This window comes from Anoplopoma fimbria, chromosome 14 (assembly GCF_027596085.1).
Source record: "Anoplopoma fimbria isolate UVic2021 breed Golden Eagle Sablefish chromosome 14, Afim_UVic_2022, whole genome shotgun sequence".
Taxonomy (NCBI): Eukaryota; Metazoa; Chordata; class Actinopteri; order Perciformes; family Anoplopomatidae; genus Anoplopoma; species Anoplopoma fimbria.
The window spans coordinates 13053230-13073564 of NC_072462.1; the positions used below are offsets into that span (position 1 = coordinate 13053230).

The 20335-nt window shown below is 44.1% G+C and overlaps 1 protein-coding gene across 1 annotated transcript; it reads right to left on the minus strand.

Moving 5' to 3' along the window:
- Positions 1–1628: 1628 nt before the first annotated feature.
- Positions 1629–3861, minus strand: LOC129102193 (general transcription factor II-I repeat domain-containing protein 2-like). The gene is made up of 2 exons (XM_054612218.1): positions 1850–3861; positions 1629–1696 (listed from the first exon to the last, which is right to left on the minus strand). The coding sequence occupies exon 1, from the start codon at positions 3708–3710 to the stop codon at positions 1851–1853; it is 1860 nt and encodes a 619-aa protein (XP_054468193.1). The 5' UTR covers positions 3711–3861; the 3' UTR covers positions 1629–1696; position 1850.
- Positions 3862–20335: the final 16474 nt, after the last annotated feature.

A 20335-nucleotide genomic window follows, 5' to 3' on the forward strand; every position in this document is an offset into this window, starting at 1 on the left:
TTTTTTTCCCCCTTTTTTAACACTCGTGGAATGCACAGAAGCAGTTTTTGTTCTTATTGAGGCACAGGTGAACGTCACATTTTGCGCATTTGAAGCTCGTGTGGCCTGTGCACTTTGGGAACTTGCAGCGTTGCCGCACACTGTCGATTTGAGGCCAGTGACCCACAGCATCAGCACGGACATCTTTTGTGGGAATAGCCTTAGTTGGTCCCCTGCGCTGCTTCTTCTGGAACTCTCGCTCCACGTCAGACGAAGGTCGCCCCCTCTTTTTGGCCGACAGATCTTTGCCTTGCATGCAGAGGGACTGTGCAATGGAAGCCTTGAAAGCCAGCAAGTCCTTCTGCTTCTTCCGTGGAACATTCAAGTTGTCACAATCACGCCGATAGAGCAACCAGCCATTCACAACCACCATGTCCACCAAGTGAAAGAAGAATCGGTGGTAGAACTTCTTAGACCTGATGTGGATGCGGTAGTAGGCGATTAGGGCATCAAGTGCATCAACACCACCCATGAACTTATTATAAAGGGTGATGATGCTTGGACATTCCACAGACACTTTCCTCCTTTGCTTTCTGTCCCACCTCTCTACGAGGGAAACAGGCTGGGCACTTGCAAAAGTGCTGGCAACGTTCACCCCTCTGTTGTCAAACCATTTGACAGCCCTAATTTCCACACGGTCAACAACAGCCTGTTGCTCCTCAAATGTCCCTCTTCCCTTCTTTTTGAGCTCTTTGTCTTTGCTGAAACTGCAGCCTCGCAGACGATTCTCCCGCACAGTGCCAAGGGCTGGTATCCCCCTGTTAGCAAGAGCCACAAACAAATCGAGTGAGGAAAACCAGTTATCAAAGTACAGCAGGTGGTTGACTGAGCCTTCAATAACTTGTGCAAGTTTTAGCACGATGTTCCCGCTTGCCCCGATGTCTGGTGAACCTGGTGGAGGATCAGATGTCCCTGCATAAATGTCAAAAGAGTGCACCAGGCCTTTTGTGTCGCACAAAACAAAGATTTTGTATCCCCATTTGTAGGGCGGGTGCCCAACCTTTTTTTAACCAAGATCTACTTTTGAAGTTCATGACATGCCAAGATCTACCAAGTCAAACACAAGGGCCGGGCAATAACAAGTAACAAGGAACCCCGAGTGCAGGTCAAATGTAGTTGTTTTTTTATTTGCACAGGAGAATAAACAGTAAGTTAAGTCCAATAAACGAGGAAATGATCAATGTGTCAAAAAATAGGTTGTCAAAACAGAACTTAACAAGCTCACAAGAACTTCACACCATCTCTCTCTCTCTCTCTCTCTCTCTCTCTCTCTCTCTCTCTGTCACATCAGACACACCAAAACTACAGAAAAGAGCAGCCAAGAACTCCAGAAAAGGCTGTGCAGTCAAAAAAAATCCAAATCTAAATAAAACACCACAATTAATACACACACACACACACACACACACACACACACACACACACACACACACACACACACACACCAGCCAGGCCAGTCCAACACACACACACACACACACACACACACACACACACACACACACACACACACACACACACACACACACACACACACAACACACAAAAGTAGAGATAACTTCATAGCAGGCAGGAGGAGAAGGGAAGTCCAGTATTTCAGAATGCTTAACGGGGCATTGGCACTGGCAGAGAAACCGGCAGATGGATTCAAATTCAACTGGAAAACAGATAAAAATAGGAAAATACTAAGTACAAACTATGTGGATGTGAAGATGTAACATACTCTTCAAAGTACAATATATGAATAGGACTATGCCTAATTCAAGATAAGAATAATATAATAATATTAATAAAAAGAAAACTTCTCTACCTTAGTGAGACTTCTGGCACTGGGAGGAGTCAGCAAGCTTCTCATAATCCGGGCGGTAGGAGCTGAGCGCCAGCCTTAGGCAGGCCGCAAGGTGGTCATCAGTCAATGTCGTTCTGTACTTCGACTTGATGATTTTCATGTGAGAAAAGGCAGACTCACACAAATATGTTGATCCAAAAAGGGAAGACATATTCAGTGCACATTGTCTGAGGCTTGGATACTTCTCTTCCAGCAACAGGTTCCAAAATTCGCCACTTATGCCAGGTGTTGCTCTTGCTTTTAGCTCAATGTCATTTGTGAGAGTAAGAATTTCGTTCTCCACAGCACTGCCGTCCAGGCTGAAGAGCGTGGCTATTTGGGGGGCAATGCAATCAACATCAACATTTGCAAATGGAAAGCATAGGAACTGGGCAACGGGCTCAATGGAAGCAAAGTCCGCAAACCGGCGCTCAAACTCCGATAGAATGCTTTGAATTTGTTGCGCATAAGCATCTGACAGCTCCACACTTTCCTTGCCCTGGCGGCGGAGCTCTGCCTCCATGTGTGGAAAACTCCTCAGGTCACACCGCTGCAACCTGCTTAACAGCAGGCGTAACTTTGTTTTAAATGCGTTCACTGAACTGATCATGTTGGCGATGTGCTTTCCTTTCCCCTGCAGCTCGAGATTCAAGTCATTGATCTTATTGGTGACATCGGTGAGAAAGGCCAAATCAGTGAGCCACTGACCGTCATCCAGCTGGGAATAAGCAACAGCATGGGTTGTTGAGTGTTTCAGGAACTCTTTAATTTCGGGCAAAAGTTCCAAAAATCTTTCGAGGAATCTGCCACGGCTCAGCCACCTGACGTCGGTGTGCAGCAGCAGATCTGTGTGGTCTGCACCTGCCTCCTCCAGCTGGGCACGGAATAAACGCCTCTGTAAACTCCTGGCCCGAACAGAGCAAGCGATCTTCATCGCAACATCCATGACGTCCTTCATATTTAAAATCTTGCCGCACAGCTGTTGTTGATGAATGATGCAGTGGTAGCTCAAAAAATCCGGGAAAGATTCCGAAAGCTTGCACAGAGCAACGAACCCAGCAGTGCGCCCAACCATAGATGGAGCCCCATCAGTTGTGATGGATGTCAGTTTGAAGAGAGGTAGATTAGACTTGCTGACGAACTCCATAAAAGTGTCAAAAATATCTGACCCTCTTGTGTGCCCTTTCAAAGGCAAAATGGTCAGGAGCTCCTCTTTTGCCGTCATGTCGCCAAAAACCATCCGAATGAAAACACACAACTGCGCCACATCCACAGCATCAGTCGACTCATCAAATTGCAAGGAAAAACAAAGGCAGGCGTCAATGTCATTTTGTAGCTGCTGTTCTATATCCCCTGACATGGCCTCGCACCGCCTTGTAACGGTGTTCCTGGACAGCTGCATATCTTCAATAGAGGACACGATCTCTTTCTTGTTTTTGAAGTCAGCAAAAAGCGTGTCAGCGGCTTCCAAAAAAGCTTCCTTGAAAACTTCGCCATCTTTAAAACTTTTTTTTCGCTTTGCCAGAACTCTACTGACACGGTAAGACGCTACCGTGGCAGCTTTACTCTTGTTGACAGGTCTCGTAAACACTGCCTGCTTTGCGGCTAGTTGTCTCTTCAGCTCAGAAACCTTCTCAGTCCGTAGAGCTGATCTCGCCGGGAAGTCACTAGCATACTTCTTGTGAACCGTAAGAAAGTGTCGCTCCAAATTCCCCTTCTTCGGAATGGCCACAGCAGCATTACAGATCAGACAAACCGACTTTGAATTTGAAAAAGTAAAAAAGTAATCATCTTCCCACTCGCGATGAAAGTGATAAGTTTTAGCTTTTTTGGCTTCCGACATTATCTCTTCAACTGACAGCTACGTCTTCCCGCTGTAGAGTCCCTGGTTACAACCTAGCAACCGTGGCAAACCATGGCCAGCAATCAGACTCTAGCATGAATAAAAAAGGTTGCCTGCATACTTATTTTTATTTTTCATTTTATTATTATGAAAATACACATTGGCCTCTCATGAACAATGATTTGATTAGTGTTTTTTATTTTGTATTTTTTTTTTTTTTTTTGTCATACACTTCTCGCGATCGACTGAAACTCCGCCCACGATCGACTGGTAGATCGCGATCGACTGGTTGGGCACCCCTGTCCTAGAGCGTGGTAAGCGGATCACACTCATATACGAAACGGTTCCAATGAACTGTTCCAGTTCCTTCACATCTAATTTCAGGGCGTGGTTGGGGTTTTCTTGGGTGCTGTACAGATTGCTCTGATTGACAATAAGCGCTAAAAGGTCAAGGTCAAAAAAGTCTCTGAAATAATCAATGGGCTGTCTAATTGAGTCACTGTCGGGGAGGGACCCTTGCCACACTGGCACGTTTTTTTTAGAACTTTGAGTCTGTTTCACTGTTTTCCATGTCACTTTTTCTTTGTTTCGTCTATTTTGTTTCCTTCTTGCAGCTTGGCCACTGGTGGTAGCAACCACTTCCTCGTCACTGCTGCTCTCTTCATTCCCCGGAACACCTTCACCGCCGTTGCCCACACTGCCTGCGTCTCCTTCAGCCTCCTCCTCCTCACTGTTGCTCCTCTCACCCTCATCTGCAGGGATCAGAATAAGCCATTAGAAAATCTACCAGCCAACACCAAAATTAAGAGTTTGGTTCCAAAAAGCTATATATCCATCTTTGAAAATATTCAAAAGTCATGTATTTGGAATGTATTATTTTAGAAATGTTTGACCAGATTTTAATTATGTATAAATAAATCAAGTACAACTGTAGGCCTAATGCATATCCACTGATATATCTAAAACACAAAATGTAAATATATAGACTATGTATTTCTGAAAATGAATGAAAATGGCTTCTATAGTGTTCTGGAAACAACCTCTTCTAATTTACCAGCATTGGCTGGTGCTAATTTTGAATCCTGTTTCACCTGGCTTGGCAACATCCTCATCACTGCTGCTCCTGTCCCTTTCACTGCTGCTCTCATCACCTGGCCTTGGCACATATTCCTCATCGCTGCCTGCACTGTCACTCAGACAACTATCCTCACTGTCTTGTGGGAGTGCCCTTACGTGCGGTCGCGCGCTTGCGCTCTTGCCGTAAAAAACGGAGGGTTTCATTCAGGTCTACATAAAAATAAATGGCAGTTGTATTCACATCCCAGCGTAGTGTCAGTATAATGATTATCTGAAATAACTTAGCAAAATACAGTGGATTCCCTAGATAAGCCGCCCAAAAAGAGTTTTACTAAATAGCGCTGGTTAGTGGTTAGCATTAGGCTAACGGCCTACTGTCGCTAATATGCTACAAAGCTAAATATGATAACTTCAAAAATACGAATCACACACATTTCACCTCATTACGTCAAGTGTATAAGCACACAATAAGCATGTGAGTATTTTTATCTAACCACAACTTACCTTAAAATTATCACAGGATTGAACTTCCCCAACTCCTATCGTGAGCAGCATAACCATCCTTGTACGTAAAATTAAAGGTCCGTCACTTTGCGGTCCCAAAACAACTGCTTGTCGAAGGTTCCTAGGTCCGTAAATATGCACTAACCGGCATTGGGGGAATGCAGATGCTATCTCGGCTGGTTGACTGACTAAAACAGTTTGTTGCATATTTGTGACACCAGGCGTTAAGGGGTTAACAAAACTGTGCAAAACTTAACATGTGCAACAATGGTTGGAGGTACAGACCCCTGGCTCATGGACTATTAAGCTTAGGTAAACAGGAGGGTTAAAACAGTGCAATTCGCCTGTTCTTGTGTTTGCTTGCAAACACTTTGATAAAATCATCCATGTTGAGTGCCCTCGCTCTTCTTGACTCAATACTTAGCAAAGATAAATGGCTTAGTCTGTTGTCTAGCATGGTTGTCCTCAAATGAGTTTTAATGAGCTTTAGAGCTGAAAAACTCCGCTCACATGCAGCACTGCTGACTGGGAGGGCTAGAGCTATTTTGCATAGCCTGAAGAGCTCAACAAACACCTCTTGGTATGGTTCCAAAAACACTGTTAAATCTAGGATGTTTCCCAACTGTGCCGCCCCACTCTCAGCTTTCCTTGACAAAATTCTTCTAGCCTGGTGAAGCTCATGAGTAAGATCCTCCTTATCACACCCATATATTGTTCCAAAGTCAAAGACCTGGTCATCCTGGAGGAATGTACTGCTTTTAGGATTTAAGGCCTGTATACCTCTCATTACTGAACAGTTCATTTTTGAGAACCTTCTTTCCATTTCAGAAACTAAGGTGTCAAGGATGGGGTAGAGTAGTCCCTGCCTGAATGAATCTTTGTCTGCATTACCCTTGCGCAGGCCTATAGTACATGTCACATACGACCCACCAAGTTTGGTGCTGACTTTATGTGCTCTTTTCTTCTCAACATTCTCAACAGCTATGTTGCACTGTTTGGCTGTCTCTACTATGTCATGCCACAGTTTATCAGTAAATGTCTCAGTCCTATACTCTTGAAAAGTATCAAGAAGTGACTCCACCATGTCTGCTGCCATAGCTAAATCAACTGAGGGTGACTGCAACAGTTCAGAAAGCAGCTTTGTGTCACCGAAAACTTTTCGGAAGGTTGCAAGGAGGCCTATAAATGTGAGGTCAATCTGTGCAAGCAGACCTCTAGCATCAATGGACCTGTCTCTGTGATTTTCTGCACTTATATTTTGAAGAACACACAACACAGCTGGTAATCTATCCATCAAATTCCTGCAAGCTACTGCTCTACATGCCCATCTTGTGTCACTTAATTTTTGTAACTCTCTAGGTGTGCCACCATACATCTCTTTCTGGACAGTAAGCCATTTCTGGTGCACATAAGAGCCTGACATGTATACATAGATCTTTTCAAGCAGTGAAAAGAAACAATCTGCCTCTGGAACTGACTTTACAGTGTCAACCAAGACCAGGTTTAGACAGTGCGCATTACAGTGGACATAAAACGCAGTTTTAGCCTCTGTCTTAATTCTGGCTGCCACACCCGAATGTTTACCACTCATTACTGAGGCGCCGTCATAACCTTGTCCAACAAGGTTTGATTTATACTGAAGGCCATAGCTTTCTAAGCACTTGATGATCATGTCACTAAGCCCCTTAGCATCTAGATGTTGTGCATGCTGCATTTCAAGGAAGCTTTCATGAACAGCCCCATTGTAATAATATCGAAGTACTAATGACAGCTGCTCCTTTTTTTGCAAATCTTTGGTTTCATCAGCGATGATGGAGAATACCTCACTCTCTTTCACTTCTTTCACAATGGAATCCTGCACCATACTGGCTAAGCACTGCAGAATTTCATTTTGTATGGTATTGCTTGTGTATTTTGCATTGCCTGTTGCTTTCATTTTTTTGGCTACCATGGGATTGTGTTTAGCAATCATTTCAAGAATTTCTAAGAAATTCCCTTTGTTGTCAGATTGCTCAGACTCACGGTGCCCTCTTTGTGCCATATTTTGTGTGGCTGTCAAAAGCAGTACATCTGCAACAGTTTTAATGTAACTGCGATTCTCTTCAACCTTCTTTTTGTACTCATTGTTGAGCATGTTTAATACAGAAGCATCTGTAAGTGCAGCCTTCTTGTGTTCACTCCAAGCTAACATGGCAGTAATATGAGAATCTGATTTTTCATGCACCTTAAAGCCAGCATCTTTATACATTGCTTTTTTCCAATGTGAAAAGCCGGATTCTGAGGTAAAAACGGATTCTGACGTGCTAGGCAAAGAGAAGTGTCTGCATGCATAGCAGTAAGCGCAGTCTTTCATAAGTGAGTACTCAAGCCATGAAAACGTGTTGTACCAAGATGGATTGAATGACCTCCTCTTCTCTCCTTGCATGGTTTTTGGATATATCTTTACAGTTTTTTCCTATCGTTTTCGGTCATGTACCCATACTATGGTCACTTTTCCCTATCACTTAACACAGTGGGCTTTAGAGACACACACCTCTGCATATCTGTTAACCTTTGGTGCAAAATGCACTACAACAACCACACCACAAACAATGCTGCCATAACTTAACACATGTTTCCTCTCAGAACACTATGACCTAAAAACACTAACATCTTGAAGCATTGCCAATTGCATATATAAAATGTTGCTGTGTCCTCCAGTTTGGCATAGATTTCCTGTAGTGTTGCATTGAAAAAAAGAGAAAAAACACAGACAAACACTTCTTTGGACTACAGTAATAAAGTTTGTAATATTACAGTATGACAATCCAAGCCAAGTATCTGCTGACAGTGTTCATATGTCGGTTTACCTCCCACAAAAGATGTCACAATTGAGTGTGGTAAATGTACTGTAATTGTAAATACAGTAAATACTGTAAGTGTTTTATGAGAAACTGAGAATAACAATTTTCAGTTTTTGTAATGCAAATTACATACAGTAAGTACGTAATATATGATCCAGAAACAAATCACAAACACAACAGTTTTTTTCACTGTGCTTTACTTTTTGGAGATTTTGTCACAGTGCAAGTGTTACACAAAACAGAAAATACATTACAAAGTCAAAAAATGTGTTCTAACAAAAAATGCAATGCACAAAACCTGCACATACTGTATATTACAGTAGCCCAACAGTGGCGCAGAATTGGGCTAATCCCTCCTATCCTCCGCATTTGGCCACAAATTTTCATCTACGTCGCAACGTATGGTTTCTCTTGCCATACAACGTGGATAAAATCTTTTGGAATGCCTTATCCAGGCCTGGATATCTTCTGGGGCTATGTCCATACACCCAGCAGCCATTGCCTCTAATAGGGACATCTGGTCCTGAGGGCGGTGGTCATAGACCTTCCATCTCCACGCCGAAAAGAATTCCTCGATGGGGTTGAGGAAAGGAGAGTAAGGCGGAAGGAAAAGTGACCTCATCCTAGGATGCGCCGCAAACCACCCTGTGACTTGCCGGGAGTGGTGAAAGGCCACATTGTCCCATACAATTACATACGTTGGTAGATTCTGCCTGTCTACCTCTCTTGCTGTGAGCCTTTCGTAAAGCTCATCTATGAAGGCAATTAGGCGTTCGGTGTTGTATGGGCCTATGCCGGCCTTCTGCAGCTGCAGTCCATCGTTCGAAATTGCTGCGCACATGGTGATGTTCGCACCCCTCTGGCCTGGAACATCTATCGTGGCCCTTTTCCCAATCAGGTTCCTTCCACGGCGACGTGTTTTTGCCAGGTTGAAGCCAGCCTCATCCACAAAGATGAACGCATGTTCATTCTCACTGGCTTCAAGTTCCATGGCTCTCTTCAGGAAATTAGAGAATACACAAGATACCATAAGACAAAAATGGCATAGCTTACAGTTTTGTGCAAAATCACAATCAACATGACAGTGTGTCCTGTGTTCAGTCTTACCTGGACGTATTGGGTTGTACCGGAGTTCCTTTATCCGCTCAGAGTTCCTCTCGAAGGGGACAGTGTAAAGCTGCTTCATTCGAATTTGGTGCTTTTTCAGCACTCTGGCGATGGTCGTGGTGCCAACATTCTCAATGTTGGCAAATACACCAATGTCTGCGATGATGTTTGCACAAATTTCTCTTAGCCTTATACTATTGTTAGCAATAACCATTTGCACTATTGCATTTTCTTGTGGCAAAGTGAATTTTCTTCCCCTTCCACCTGAGTGGGGCAACCGTTGGGTCCTACAATAGTGAGTCAGACACAAATGCACTGATACGTCAGGAGAGTTTTGGAGACTTCTCACATCACATTACTACTGTTACAAACACATCAGTCAGAATGCTGTAAATACTGTATAGTACCTGTTAGTTTGTGTGAAAACCCTCACGATTGATGCCACCGTTGATCTTGGCAAGTTCGGCTGAACCCTCAGACCAGCTTCCCTCATGGACAGACCATGATTGATTACATGGTCGATGACAGTTGCTCTGATTTCATCAGATACAACTGTCCTTGCTGCTGCTGCTCCTCTCCCTCTTCCTCTACCTCTTCCTCTTCCTCTACCTCTTCCTCTTCCTCCTACCTCCACCTCTTTCCTCTTCCTCCTACCCACCTCTTCACCTCCACCTCTTCCTCTTCCTCCTCTCCCCTTCCTCCTCCACCTTCACCTTCACCTCCACCTCTTCCTCTTCCTCTGCCTCTGCCTCTTGCTCTTGCTCTTGCTGCATCCATTTTCCTATACCAACTACGTAAAGAAGTCCAAAGCAAATGCCAAAGAAGGCCCTTTTTCAACGAGGCACAAATTACATGTAAAACACCTGAGTAGGTCTTTAGCTGAGTAGGTCTTTAGCTGAAATGACCACCAGGTGTTTTGCATTGCAAAACTTATCCTCTGTGTTTTGTACAGATCATTGTATGTAGTGTTGCTTTTACGTAAAAAAAGTAATTCCATGCCAATTCACCAAGAACTATGGTGCACAGGGGGAAAAAAATCTAAATTACTGTAAAATAAAATAAATAAACTATAAACTAAATATTTTTTCTTATTCAAACATGTAACTTCATTTGTCTGTCCAAATGCAGCATCTTTCCATCTACAGTGATCTAAATTACTGATAAGTTAGGTTTTGAACAGAAAGTTCACTGTTTTGAACAGAGTATCTAAACATTGGTAAAATATGCTGTAGTTCCACAGCGTTTTGCCGGTAGTGAACATTGACTGGGGCAGGTATCCATGAAATTTGGAAGAAGGCGTCATTGCCAGCATTTGTATCTTAGCATAGGGGCAAGTAACCACAGTTTGGTTCACATGGTCTACTGGTATGCTCACTGTGTGAAGTGTTTAGGGAATGTGAACATGGTTTAGGTAAATTGCCTAAAACGATAGGAAAAAACTGTAACCGGGGTTGAGTGGGTCCTGCTGCTCTTGACTGTGAAATATCTGTAAGTGACAAATGTATGGGAATCAGAACCTTTAAGTGTCATTTAATTCACTGATTTGACTTAAATTAATTGTTAAGACATACCAATAGGTCCGGGCCGACGAAAAGGGGCTGCCACACCACTATCCCCTTGTGGATGGCCTGCAGGAACCTCTGTATTGTCAGCACTGGACACACCTGAAGCAATACAGAGATTGTATCATTCATTTATATGTCAAATTGTCACATTTAGGCTTTTCACACCAGCATTGTTAAAAAATGTGTCTACACGCTTGTTAAAAAATGTGTCTACATGCTTAATGACAGTATATGCCACTGTAGTATAAGTGAAATATCCCAGTTCGAATCAATGCACATAATGTTTTAAAGAAGGTAAATTCATACATACCCTGATCTGTTTGTGATGTTGAGGGTCTTTCCTCTTTACCATCCACATGTACATCCACAGAAACTGTGATTAAAATGATAATACAATCAGCCTTTCCTTAGTAAACTAAGTGGTATGTTACAGTCAAACCAAATGAGTAAGTTCAAACATGAGAACAAACTTGAACCATCAGGATTTCACATACCTATGTGTACAGCTGAAGCTGAAGCCTGGCTCTCATCCTCTGACTGACTGCTCTGCCCCTGCTCTGGCTCTATTTTGGATTTCTTCCTTATGAAGAAATCCTTAATATTCTGACCTCTTTTCATACTGTAATAGTCCCATAATGCACGACATTCTTATATGTTGTACAATAGATAATTGTGCATACACACGAATGATATTGATGTTACACGGGTCTAACATAACAATGTTACGCAGTACAGAATAGCTAAATGTTAGCTTTAGCATCGTTGACAGTCAAAACAGTGTTTGCTAATGAGATGAGATGATGACAGCCTTGTGCCAATTACAATAAAAAGAAATAAAACAAGACAGGATAAACGTTTAGCTTATTACCGTTACAGCTTTTAACTACAGGCACAGTAAGTGTAGTGAAATGTAGGTTACTCACATCTTTCTCGACGACGCTCCAGAAACGTGTTGCTTCCATAGACAGTTTGTTTCACGTGTAGGTTTGCTCAAACTTCTTCTTCTTCTGGACTTTTTTTTGCAGGCTACATACTACTTTAGCGCATCTCTGCTGCCTCTCAGGTTTGAGAAGGAACTGCAACTCTAAACAAGCGTGCAGTTTACATTCAGTGCCGTGGATATTGGGGTGGCACTTGGGGTGGCCAATCAGATTTCAGGGGTGGCCCGTGCCACCCTAGGCCACTCCCTGAACACGCCACTGGGTGGACGAAGGCTCGCATGAAGTAGTAGGCTGAGGCTCCATTTCACAGTCAATCATGTCTGGTTCTTGTGGGGCTTTTCTTTTTAAAAAACGATCCATGATGCTTGTTCCTTGCTCTTTGTGAAATGTATTTTCGCGGTTAAATTATAAAACAATGTGCTGTGTGCTGCGCTGTCACGCTGACACCGGTGGGGACGTCACGTTACGTGAGACAGATTTTTATGGTTAATTTTATATATTTGTTTAACTAAAATGACTTTACAATTTTATTAATCCATTCATATGTAAGAAAGAATGTATTTATGTATTCAATATATACATATATGTCATATATGAAATGTCAGATTTTTTTATTTTTTTTAATTAAATGTCAGAATACGTAATTTTTTGGCGGCACCCCTGACACAGTCACGGGGCACCCCACTTTGGCCGCGGTACCCACTTTGAGAAAGGCTGGTCTAGATTAATGGGGAAAGCCAGGGACATTGTGAAGATAACACTCCGTAGCAATCCTTCACTGAAGCCTCATGAGAACCCAAAAGTAATTATTAACATACTGAAACAGCATTTCAGTGGTGTGGCGTGTTCCAGTATGCCTCTTGCAGACTTCTATAGCACTGTGCCTGTAGCAGGAGAGAACCCAGTCGAGTACTGGATCCGCCTTAACAAGGCTGTTGATGCAGCTGAGGAGGGTTTGAGCAGACAGGGGCGGCATATTGATGATCTCAGTCGAGAGGTAACCATGATGTTTGTCAAGTACTGTCCCGATCCCTCCCTTGCTGCAGTGCTACGGTTCAAGGCGCCAGAGAAATGGACAGCTGGTGAAATACAGGAGCACGTTGACCGTTATCAGATTGACATGAGAGAACAGCTGAATACCAGACCAAACCGTCATGTCCCAGCAAGACATGTGGCAGTTCATATTCAAACACCTGTGTCTGAGGAGGTGTTGTTGGCCAGCCATCCGGAGGTACTCCCTGTGCAGGCCGAAGTGAGTGCCACGTCTACCACTCAGTTTGATGAAAACTGCCTAAAGACCCTGATTGGCCTGCTTGACCGCACACTTTCTCAGAACAGCCAGGTGATGGCTCAGAATAACAGGCCGATGTATAGACAGCACCCGTCTGACCAGTCACAGAGAAGATACTGCAAGGTTTGCAAGTCTGCAGAACACACTACCCTAATGCACTGCCGGCGAGATCGCCTGTGTTTGTCTTGCTTCAAGCCGGGTCATATCAAGAGAGAATGCTCAAGTTACACTCCCGGACGGGAGGACCAGGCCACACATCTACCTCAAGAGCAACAGCATTTAAACTGACTGGCCCGCATTGGGAGAGGGGATGTGCGGGTGAGGACAATCAAACCTTCAGAAGTGGAAGTGAATTTGAACAGTGTTATGTGAAAGTGTGCAGTGCAGCACCGGCTGGTGTGAAGATAATAGCACAGAACACACACAGAGTTGAGCCATATGATGAGCTATTCTATGCTCCAGTCGATGTGAATAATGTGTTCCAGATGCAAGGAATGCTTGATTCAGGTTCCATGGCCTGTACTTTCAGTGGAGAAGCAGAGGAGAGGATGCTGAGTGAGAAAGTGCTGTCAGATCCAAGACCGATGACACAGGAAGTGGTTTTAGTGGGCTGTGGAGGGAAGCTCACCAAACCAAAGTGTATGTATGAGGTTGAACTGAAGGTGTATGGGTTAAGCTGTATCGTTCCAGTTTTGGTGGTGCCAGGCCAGCGAGATGATCTCATCATTGGCACGAATGTGATCAAGTTTCTCATGCGCCAGTTGAAGAACAGTGATGATTACTGGCGACTTATCTCTGTTCGCAGTCTTTCTTCATCCCCTGAGTGTGAACAGTTCTTGGATCTCATGGCGAACACGTCTCGTTGGAGGGGTGAGGAGCTACCGGACAAGATTGGCACAGTCAAGCTCCAACAGTCAGTTACTCTTCTAGCGATGCAAGAGCACCTGGTCTGGGGTAAGCTGCCTAACAATGCGCCCATGTCACCGGGAAGCACTGTGCTGGTTGAACCAACCTCATCCAAGTCCATGCCACGTAACATCATGGTTGGCCGTGTCGTGACACCTCTGTGGGGTGATAGGTGGGTCCCCATGAAGGTCACCAATCTGTCTGATAGACCAGTCACACTGAAGAGGAACTGTAAGCTGGCAGATGTGTCCCCTTGTCTAGCTGTGGAAGATTTTGAACTCCTCCAAGGCTATAGCCAGATTGACACAGCTGTTCCAGGCAAGCGTCATACACCCCTCAGTCCTTCAGGTCTCGAACAGAGATTGCGAGATGTTGGCCTTGACAAACTTGACATACAGCCTTGTCAGACTAGCCCCGCAGGAACTGTGAAGTTAGTCCAGCTGCTCGAATGCTACAACGATGTCTTTTCCAAGCACGAAATGGATTGCGGTGAGGCAAAGGGCTTTGTCCACCGCATTCGACTAACAGATGATCGTCCATTCCGCCTCCCCTACCGGAGAGTACCGCCTGCTCACTACCAGAAGCTACGTCAAGTGTTGACAGACATGGAGGAGCAAGGGATAATTCGGAAGTCAGTGAGTGATTATGCATCACCGCTAGTGATGGTATGGAAAAAGGATGGAAACTTGAGGATTTGCACCGATTTCCGGTGGTTGAATGCGAGAACACTCAAGGACGCCCATCCCCTTCCACACCAGTCGGACTGCTTGGCTGCCTTGGGGGAGGGAACACCTACTTCAGCACAATGGATTTAACGTCCGGTTTCTACAACATTCCCATGGCAGAAGAGGACAAAAAATACACTGCCTTCACCACACCGCTAGGCCTGCATGAGTATAATAGGATGCCGCAGGGACTGTGCAATAGTCCGGCCTCATTTATGCGCATGATGCTCAGTATATTTGGGGATTTGAACTTCAGCAGCCTTTTATGCTATTTAGACGATTTGCTCGTCTTCGCATCAACTGAAGAGGAGGCTCTACGGAGACTGGAGGGCGTGTTCCAGCGCCTGCGAGAGAACAACCTGAAGTTGAGTCCTAAGAAGTGTCATCTGATGCGATCGTCTGTCAAGTTTCTGGGTCACATCATAGATGGAAACGGGGTGGCTGTGGATCCTGCGAAGGTGGATGTCATATCCAGTATGTCGAGGTCTGATCTTATGGAGGATGACGGATGTACACCTTCAGTGCGGAGGATCAAATCCTTTTTGGGCATGGTTTTCTTCTACCAGCACTTCATCCCCAACTGCTCTTCCATTGCCAAGCCACTCTTTGCTCTGACTGCTGGGCAGAAGAGAAGAGGAAGGAAAAAGTGAATGTGAAGGCAGGAACATTCAGGAAACTCAAGCCTGATGACTGGATTCCAGAGTGTGACATTGCCTTTGCCGGTCTTAAAGAACGTCTGCTGGACTGTGCGGTCCTTGCACATCCTGACTTTTCACGTCCTCTGATCCTGTCGACTGATGCCTCCTTGGATGGGCTCGGTGCAGTGTTGTCACAAGTCCCTGCTGGTGAAAGTAAAGCACGACCCATAGCGTTTGCGAGTAAGACCCTCAGCAGCTCTCAGAAGAACTACCCAGCTCATCGGCTCGAGTTTCTGGCATTGAAGTGGAGTGTTTGTGACAAATTCAGCCATTGGCTGAAGGGCAATTCCTTCACAGTATGGACGGACAACAATCCACTCACATATATAATGACTAAGCCAAAACTCGACGCCTGCGAACAGCGATGGGTTGCGAAGCTCGCTCCCTACACATTTAGTCTAAAGCACATTGCGGGAACCAAGAACATAGTGGCTGACGCTCTCAGCCGGGACCCGTTTGCGAAGACTGCTGGGCGTAGACTTGTCTCAGAGTCCTACAACGATCTGCTTGCCGAATCTGATGGGGTTGGAGAAGATGGAGTTCAGAATGTCTTTCGTTTAAAAGTCCAGTATCAGGCGATGGGGACGGAACAAGATACTGCGACTCAGTCCTGTTGTCCCCCACCTCTCTGTGACAGCATTGTAGAAGCTGTCCTTGATTCTCACAACAACTGGGATGCGGCTGCAGAGTCCAGGGCGACAGGGTTGATCCAGTCTGTTCAGCACTTCCTTCCACCAGGGCAAGACCTGCTGCCTGCCTTCTCCGTAGAAGAGCTCCAGCGAAACCAAGAGCTTGACCCTGGCATCTCTACGGTTATGCCATTTCTGAATCGGCGGAGGAGGCCCTCAAGGCGGGAGAGGGATGGTTTGGACTCAAGTGCCTTGGTCCTTATCAGACAGTGGGAGAGACTTAAAGTCGTTGATGGAGTGCTCTACAGAGTCGCTAAGGATTCCATGAGCAAGCAGAAGAGACACCAGTTTGTCTTGCCCCGGAGCCTGGTGGAGAAGGCCTTGCGTGGTGTGCATGACTTGGCCGGTCATCAGGGGCAGGCGAGAACAATTCACCTCGCGAGACAGCGCTTCTTTTGGCCTGGAATGGAGCGTCAGATTAAAGGCTATGTCAAGTGCTGTCAGAGGTGCATCCTGGCCAAGACACCAGATCCTTCTGCCAGAGCTCCGCTTGAAAGTATCAGGACATCTAATCCTATGGAACTGGTGTGTTTGGATTTCTGGAGTGCAGAAGATAGCAAGCAGCGCTCCGTGGATGTTCTTGTCTTGACAGATCATTTCACAAAGTTGGCTCACGCCTTTCCCTGCACAAACCAACAGGCGAAGCAGGTTGCTAAGAAGTTATGGGACAATGTTTTCTGTGTGTATGGGTTTCCAGAGCGCATCCACACAGATCAAGGAGCCAACTTTGAGAGTGAGCTCATTGCAGAGTTGCTTCGGCTATCGGGAGTCTCCAAGTCGCACACTACAGCTTATCACCCCATGGGGAACGGAGGAACTGAGAGATTTAACAGGACTCTGGGGAATATGCTCCGTTCGCTGCCGCTGAGAGAGAAGGCCAAGTGGCCCCAGCAAATCCAGACCCTGACATTTGCATACAATGCGACGGTGCATGAGACAACTGGGTACGCGCCTTTTTACCTCATGTTTGGTCGGGTCCCAAGACTCCCTGTTGATGTGATGTTCAAACAGGTCCTGCACGACCAGAGGCGGACAGAGTACACAGATTCCTTACTTGAGTAAAAGTACAGATACCCCTTGCTAAATTTTACTCAAGTACAAGTAAAAGTACTACAGTCAGATGTCTACTTAAGTAAAAGTACTAAAGTACTTGTTTTTAAAAGTACTTGAGTATCATGAGTACAAGAGTAAATTTTCTAAATATTGCATTACTACTGCCACGGTGCTTACAGTACATTTATGTATAGAAATGTCCTACATGGAGTTATGAAAAATGTTTATGTTAATACCTTGGAGAATGTAAAAGGAATTGAAAGTAAAATCAAGTCATTTTCATCTTTTTACGCTTTATTGAGCATCTCACTTGCCTAACAAGTGCGTAACACAAGGCTTCACATGTTGTGACAAAGGATAATGCGTGGTGTCTACTCGCACTATATCTCATCGGACACAATAATTGGCTCACCACATGGGAAAGACACTCATTTCAAACACAGCAACTCATGACTCAATGACTACTCATGCTACAGTGTCAACATATCAAAGATATACAGCACAGTACTGCATTCAACATACCTCTCAAGTACTGCTCACTGAAAAATAACTATGTTACTTACCCAAGAAACAATTCCAAAACAATGTAATTAAGTAAATGATTTCAGTTATGAGAACAGCATGGGCATAGTTTTATAACACTGTACACTGATATATGAAAAGTAATATATAAATGATTGGTATGAAAACTAATTAGGCTGAAAATTAGGCAAACTGCTGTCATTCAAATCAAATAATGTACAACACTAGTATAATTCACAATGACATAGTTTGCTTTAAAAGTGGAAAGGCTAACATCCACACCTCCAAATTATTTGTATTATTATTATTTGTGTTGTGTGTGTGTGTGTGTGTGTGTGGTTGTGTAAGTGTTTGGGTATGTGGGTGTGTGTGTAAGTAGCACAGGACATTTTGTGTGTGTGTGTGTGTATGTGTGGAAGTAGCACAGGACTTTGGGTGTGTGTGTGTGTGTGTGTGTGTAAGCAAGGGCGTAACTTTGGGTCTACCATTGGGGGGGTTAAACTCGCGGCATATTTATTTATTTATTTAATCAATCATCTTCTTGTGTAAAAGGTAACATGCCAATTTGCCGTTCCTGTATTAGAAATACATTGCGATACCTTTACTGATTTTGGCTTCTTTTTGACTATTTATGCCATAATGACACAGTAGTAAAATTCAGTGTTTAAGCATTAGTCAGCAGTGGCAGCTTCCACTTAATTGATTTTGTGTGTGTCTATCTTATGAAAAAAACACGCAAGAACTTAAAGATTAATCAATTGCATCACTGTATTATTGACACCTACATCCAGCAAATTCACACAATTCAATACAAATGCACAATTCAATAAACATATTGTCGGGCATCACCAGCTCAAACTATCAACATCTAAACAAAAGCAGGTAAATACAAAAGAAGTATAAAAGCATTTCACATAAAAGCACCAAACACCTGTTTGCGTCTTGGTGTAAAAGAAATGAACTGTGCACAAATTGACTTCTTAGTTAAGAGGTCCAATTTGTCCTGATGGATGTTGCACACTGCAACATGGTTCAGCCTCTGCTGTGACATACTTGTGCGTAACCAAGTTTTTAATCGTCGAAGAGCACTAAAGCTCCTCTCTGCCTCAGAGGACGAGACTGGTACCACAAGGAGTAATCTCATCAGAGTTTCGACTTCGGTAAATAATCCTCGCACCTCTGCTGGCAACTCTCTGATAATGTGTGTAGCCTCTCCACAGGAACGGTACATGTAATTGTGTTTGAACATCGGTAGCTGGATTTCCAGCAGCTGGGCATTAATTTCTGGGTAGTCATGAACCACCGGATCAATATTTCCAGAAAGCAAGGTGTTCTCCAGCTTTTGGAGGGTAAGAAGACCACCCTGCTGGAAACGTTCAGTGAACTGTGTGTGAATGGTGTCAAGTACCTTATAAAACTCAACTCTGTAATATTCTATAGGAGTTTTAGGACTGAATCCACTTGATTCTCCATAGCACTTGGGTGGTTGTCGAACTCTTGGCATTGTTATGGGTTCTAAGTCTACAGAATTCACAACTGTAGATGCCCTCTCAAAAAGGTGTTGGAAGGCCTCATCACTCCTCTTGCCATTGAGAGTAGACTGAACCTTACAAACAGCAGCCCGCATACCAGAAACAGTCTCTGTCCTTCTCTGAAGAGACCTGTTGAGACACTCTAGCTCTCCAATAACTGCTTGTGCCATCACAAGACCAACTACAGTGCTGCCTCTCATAAACTGCTGAAATAGACCATTTGCAGTGGGAGTGGGAGTTAGTCCCTGCCATTTCCTCTAAGGCAGTGAGGATTGAGTCATACTGTGTTAAAACAGAATGGATGGCACCGTGTCTGACGGTCCACCTAGTTCAGGGGTCAGCAACCTTTACTATCCAAAGAGCCATTTTGCCCTATTTTCCACCAAATAAAATTTGTCTGGAGCCGCAAAAGCTATTTGATACCACAGCCTATAAAGTTTTATATATAGTTATATTATATATACAAAAACTATAGTTTGTTGTATTTATGAAATTATAGAACAAGAATAAAGACAATTCTTGACATTTTATTGCTATTTTACCTCCATGGGTCCGTAACCGCTTATCCAGTTAAGGGTCGCGGGGGTGCTGGAGCCGATCCCAGCTGTCAATGGGCGAAGTCAGGGTTCACCCTGGACAGTTCGCCAGCCTATCACAGGGCTATTTTACCTGTTATAACAATATCAAACTCTTATGAAGAGGAGAAATAAAATACACTGGCATGTGTAGGCCTTCGTGAAAGTATATTGACTTTGCTCAGTTTGCTGCAGCAGTTGAGAAATCGCTCTTTTTCGCTCATCTCCAGCTTGATACTTTTCAGCAAATGCTGTGTGCGCTTGTTCTGGAAGTGTCTTTCAACATTACATTTTTTGTTGTTTACTAATTTCTCGCCACATATCAAGCATACAGGTAAGCCAGAATCGTTGGCAGTGAAAGCAAATGAATAAGTCCACGCAGAATTAAACGTTATTTTCCTCCGTGACTTTTCTTTTTTTGGATTTCTCCAATGATAGTTTACCAAGGGCAGGGGTCTGCAAATCATGATTAGCCACCTGCAGGGAAAGGCGCTTGACAGCGACGTAATAGGATGTCACGCACATTTTAGTTGACAAAATATTAAAACATTTTTTTATTTTCAGTGACACAGTATCACCTCAAATTCCAATATAAGA

Excerpts from the sequence above, each read along its gene's own strand:
- LOC129102193 (XM_054612218.1), bottom strand. The coding sequence starts at position 3,710 with ATGTCGGAAGCCAAAAAAGCTAAAACTTATCACTTTCATCGCGAGTGG.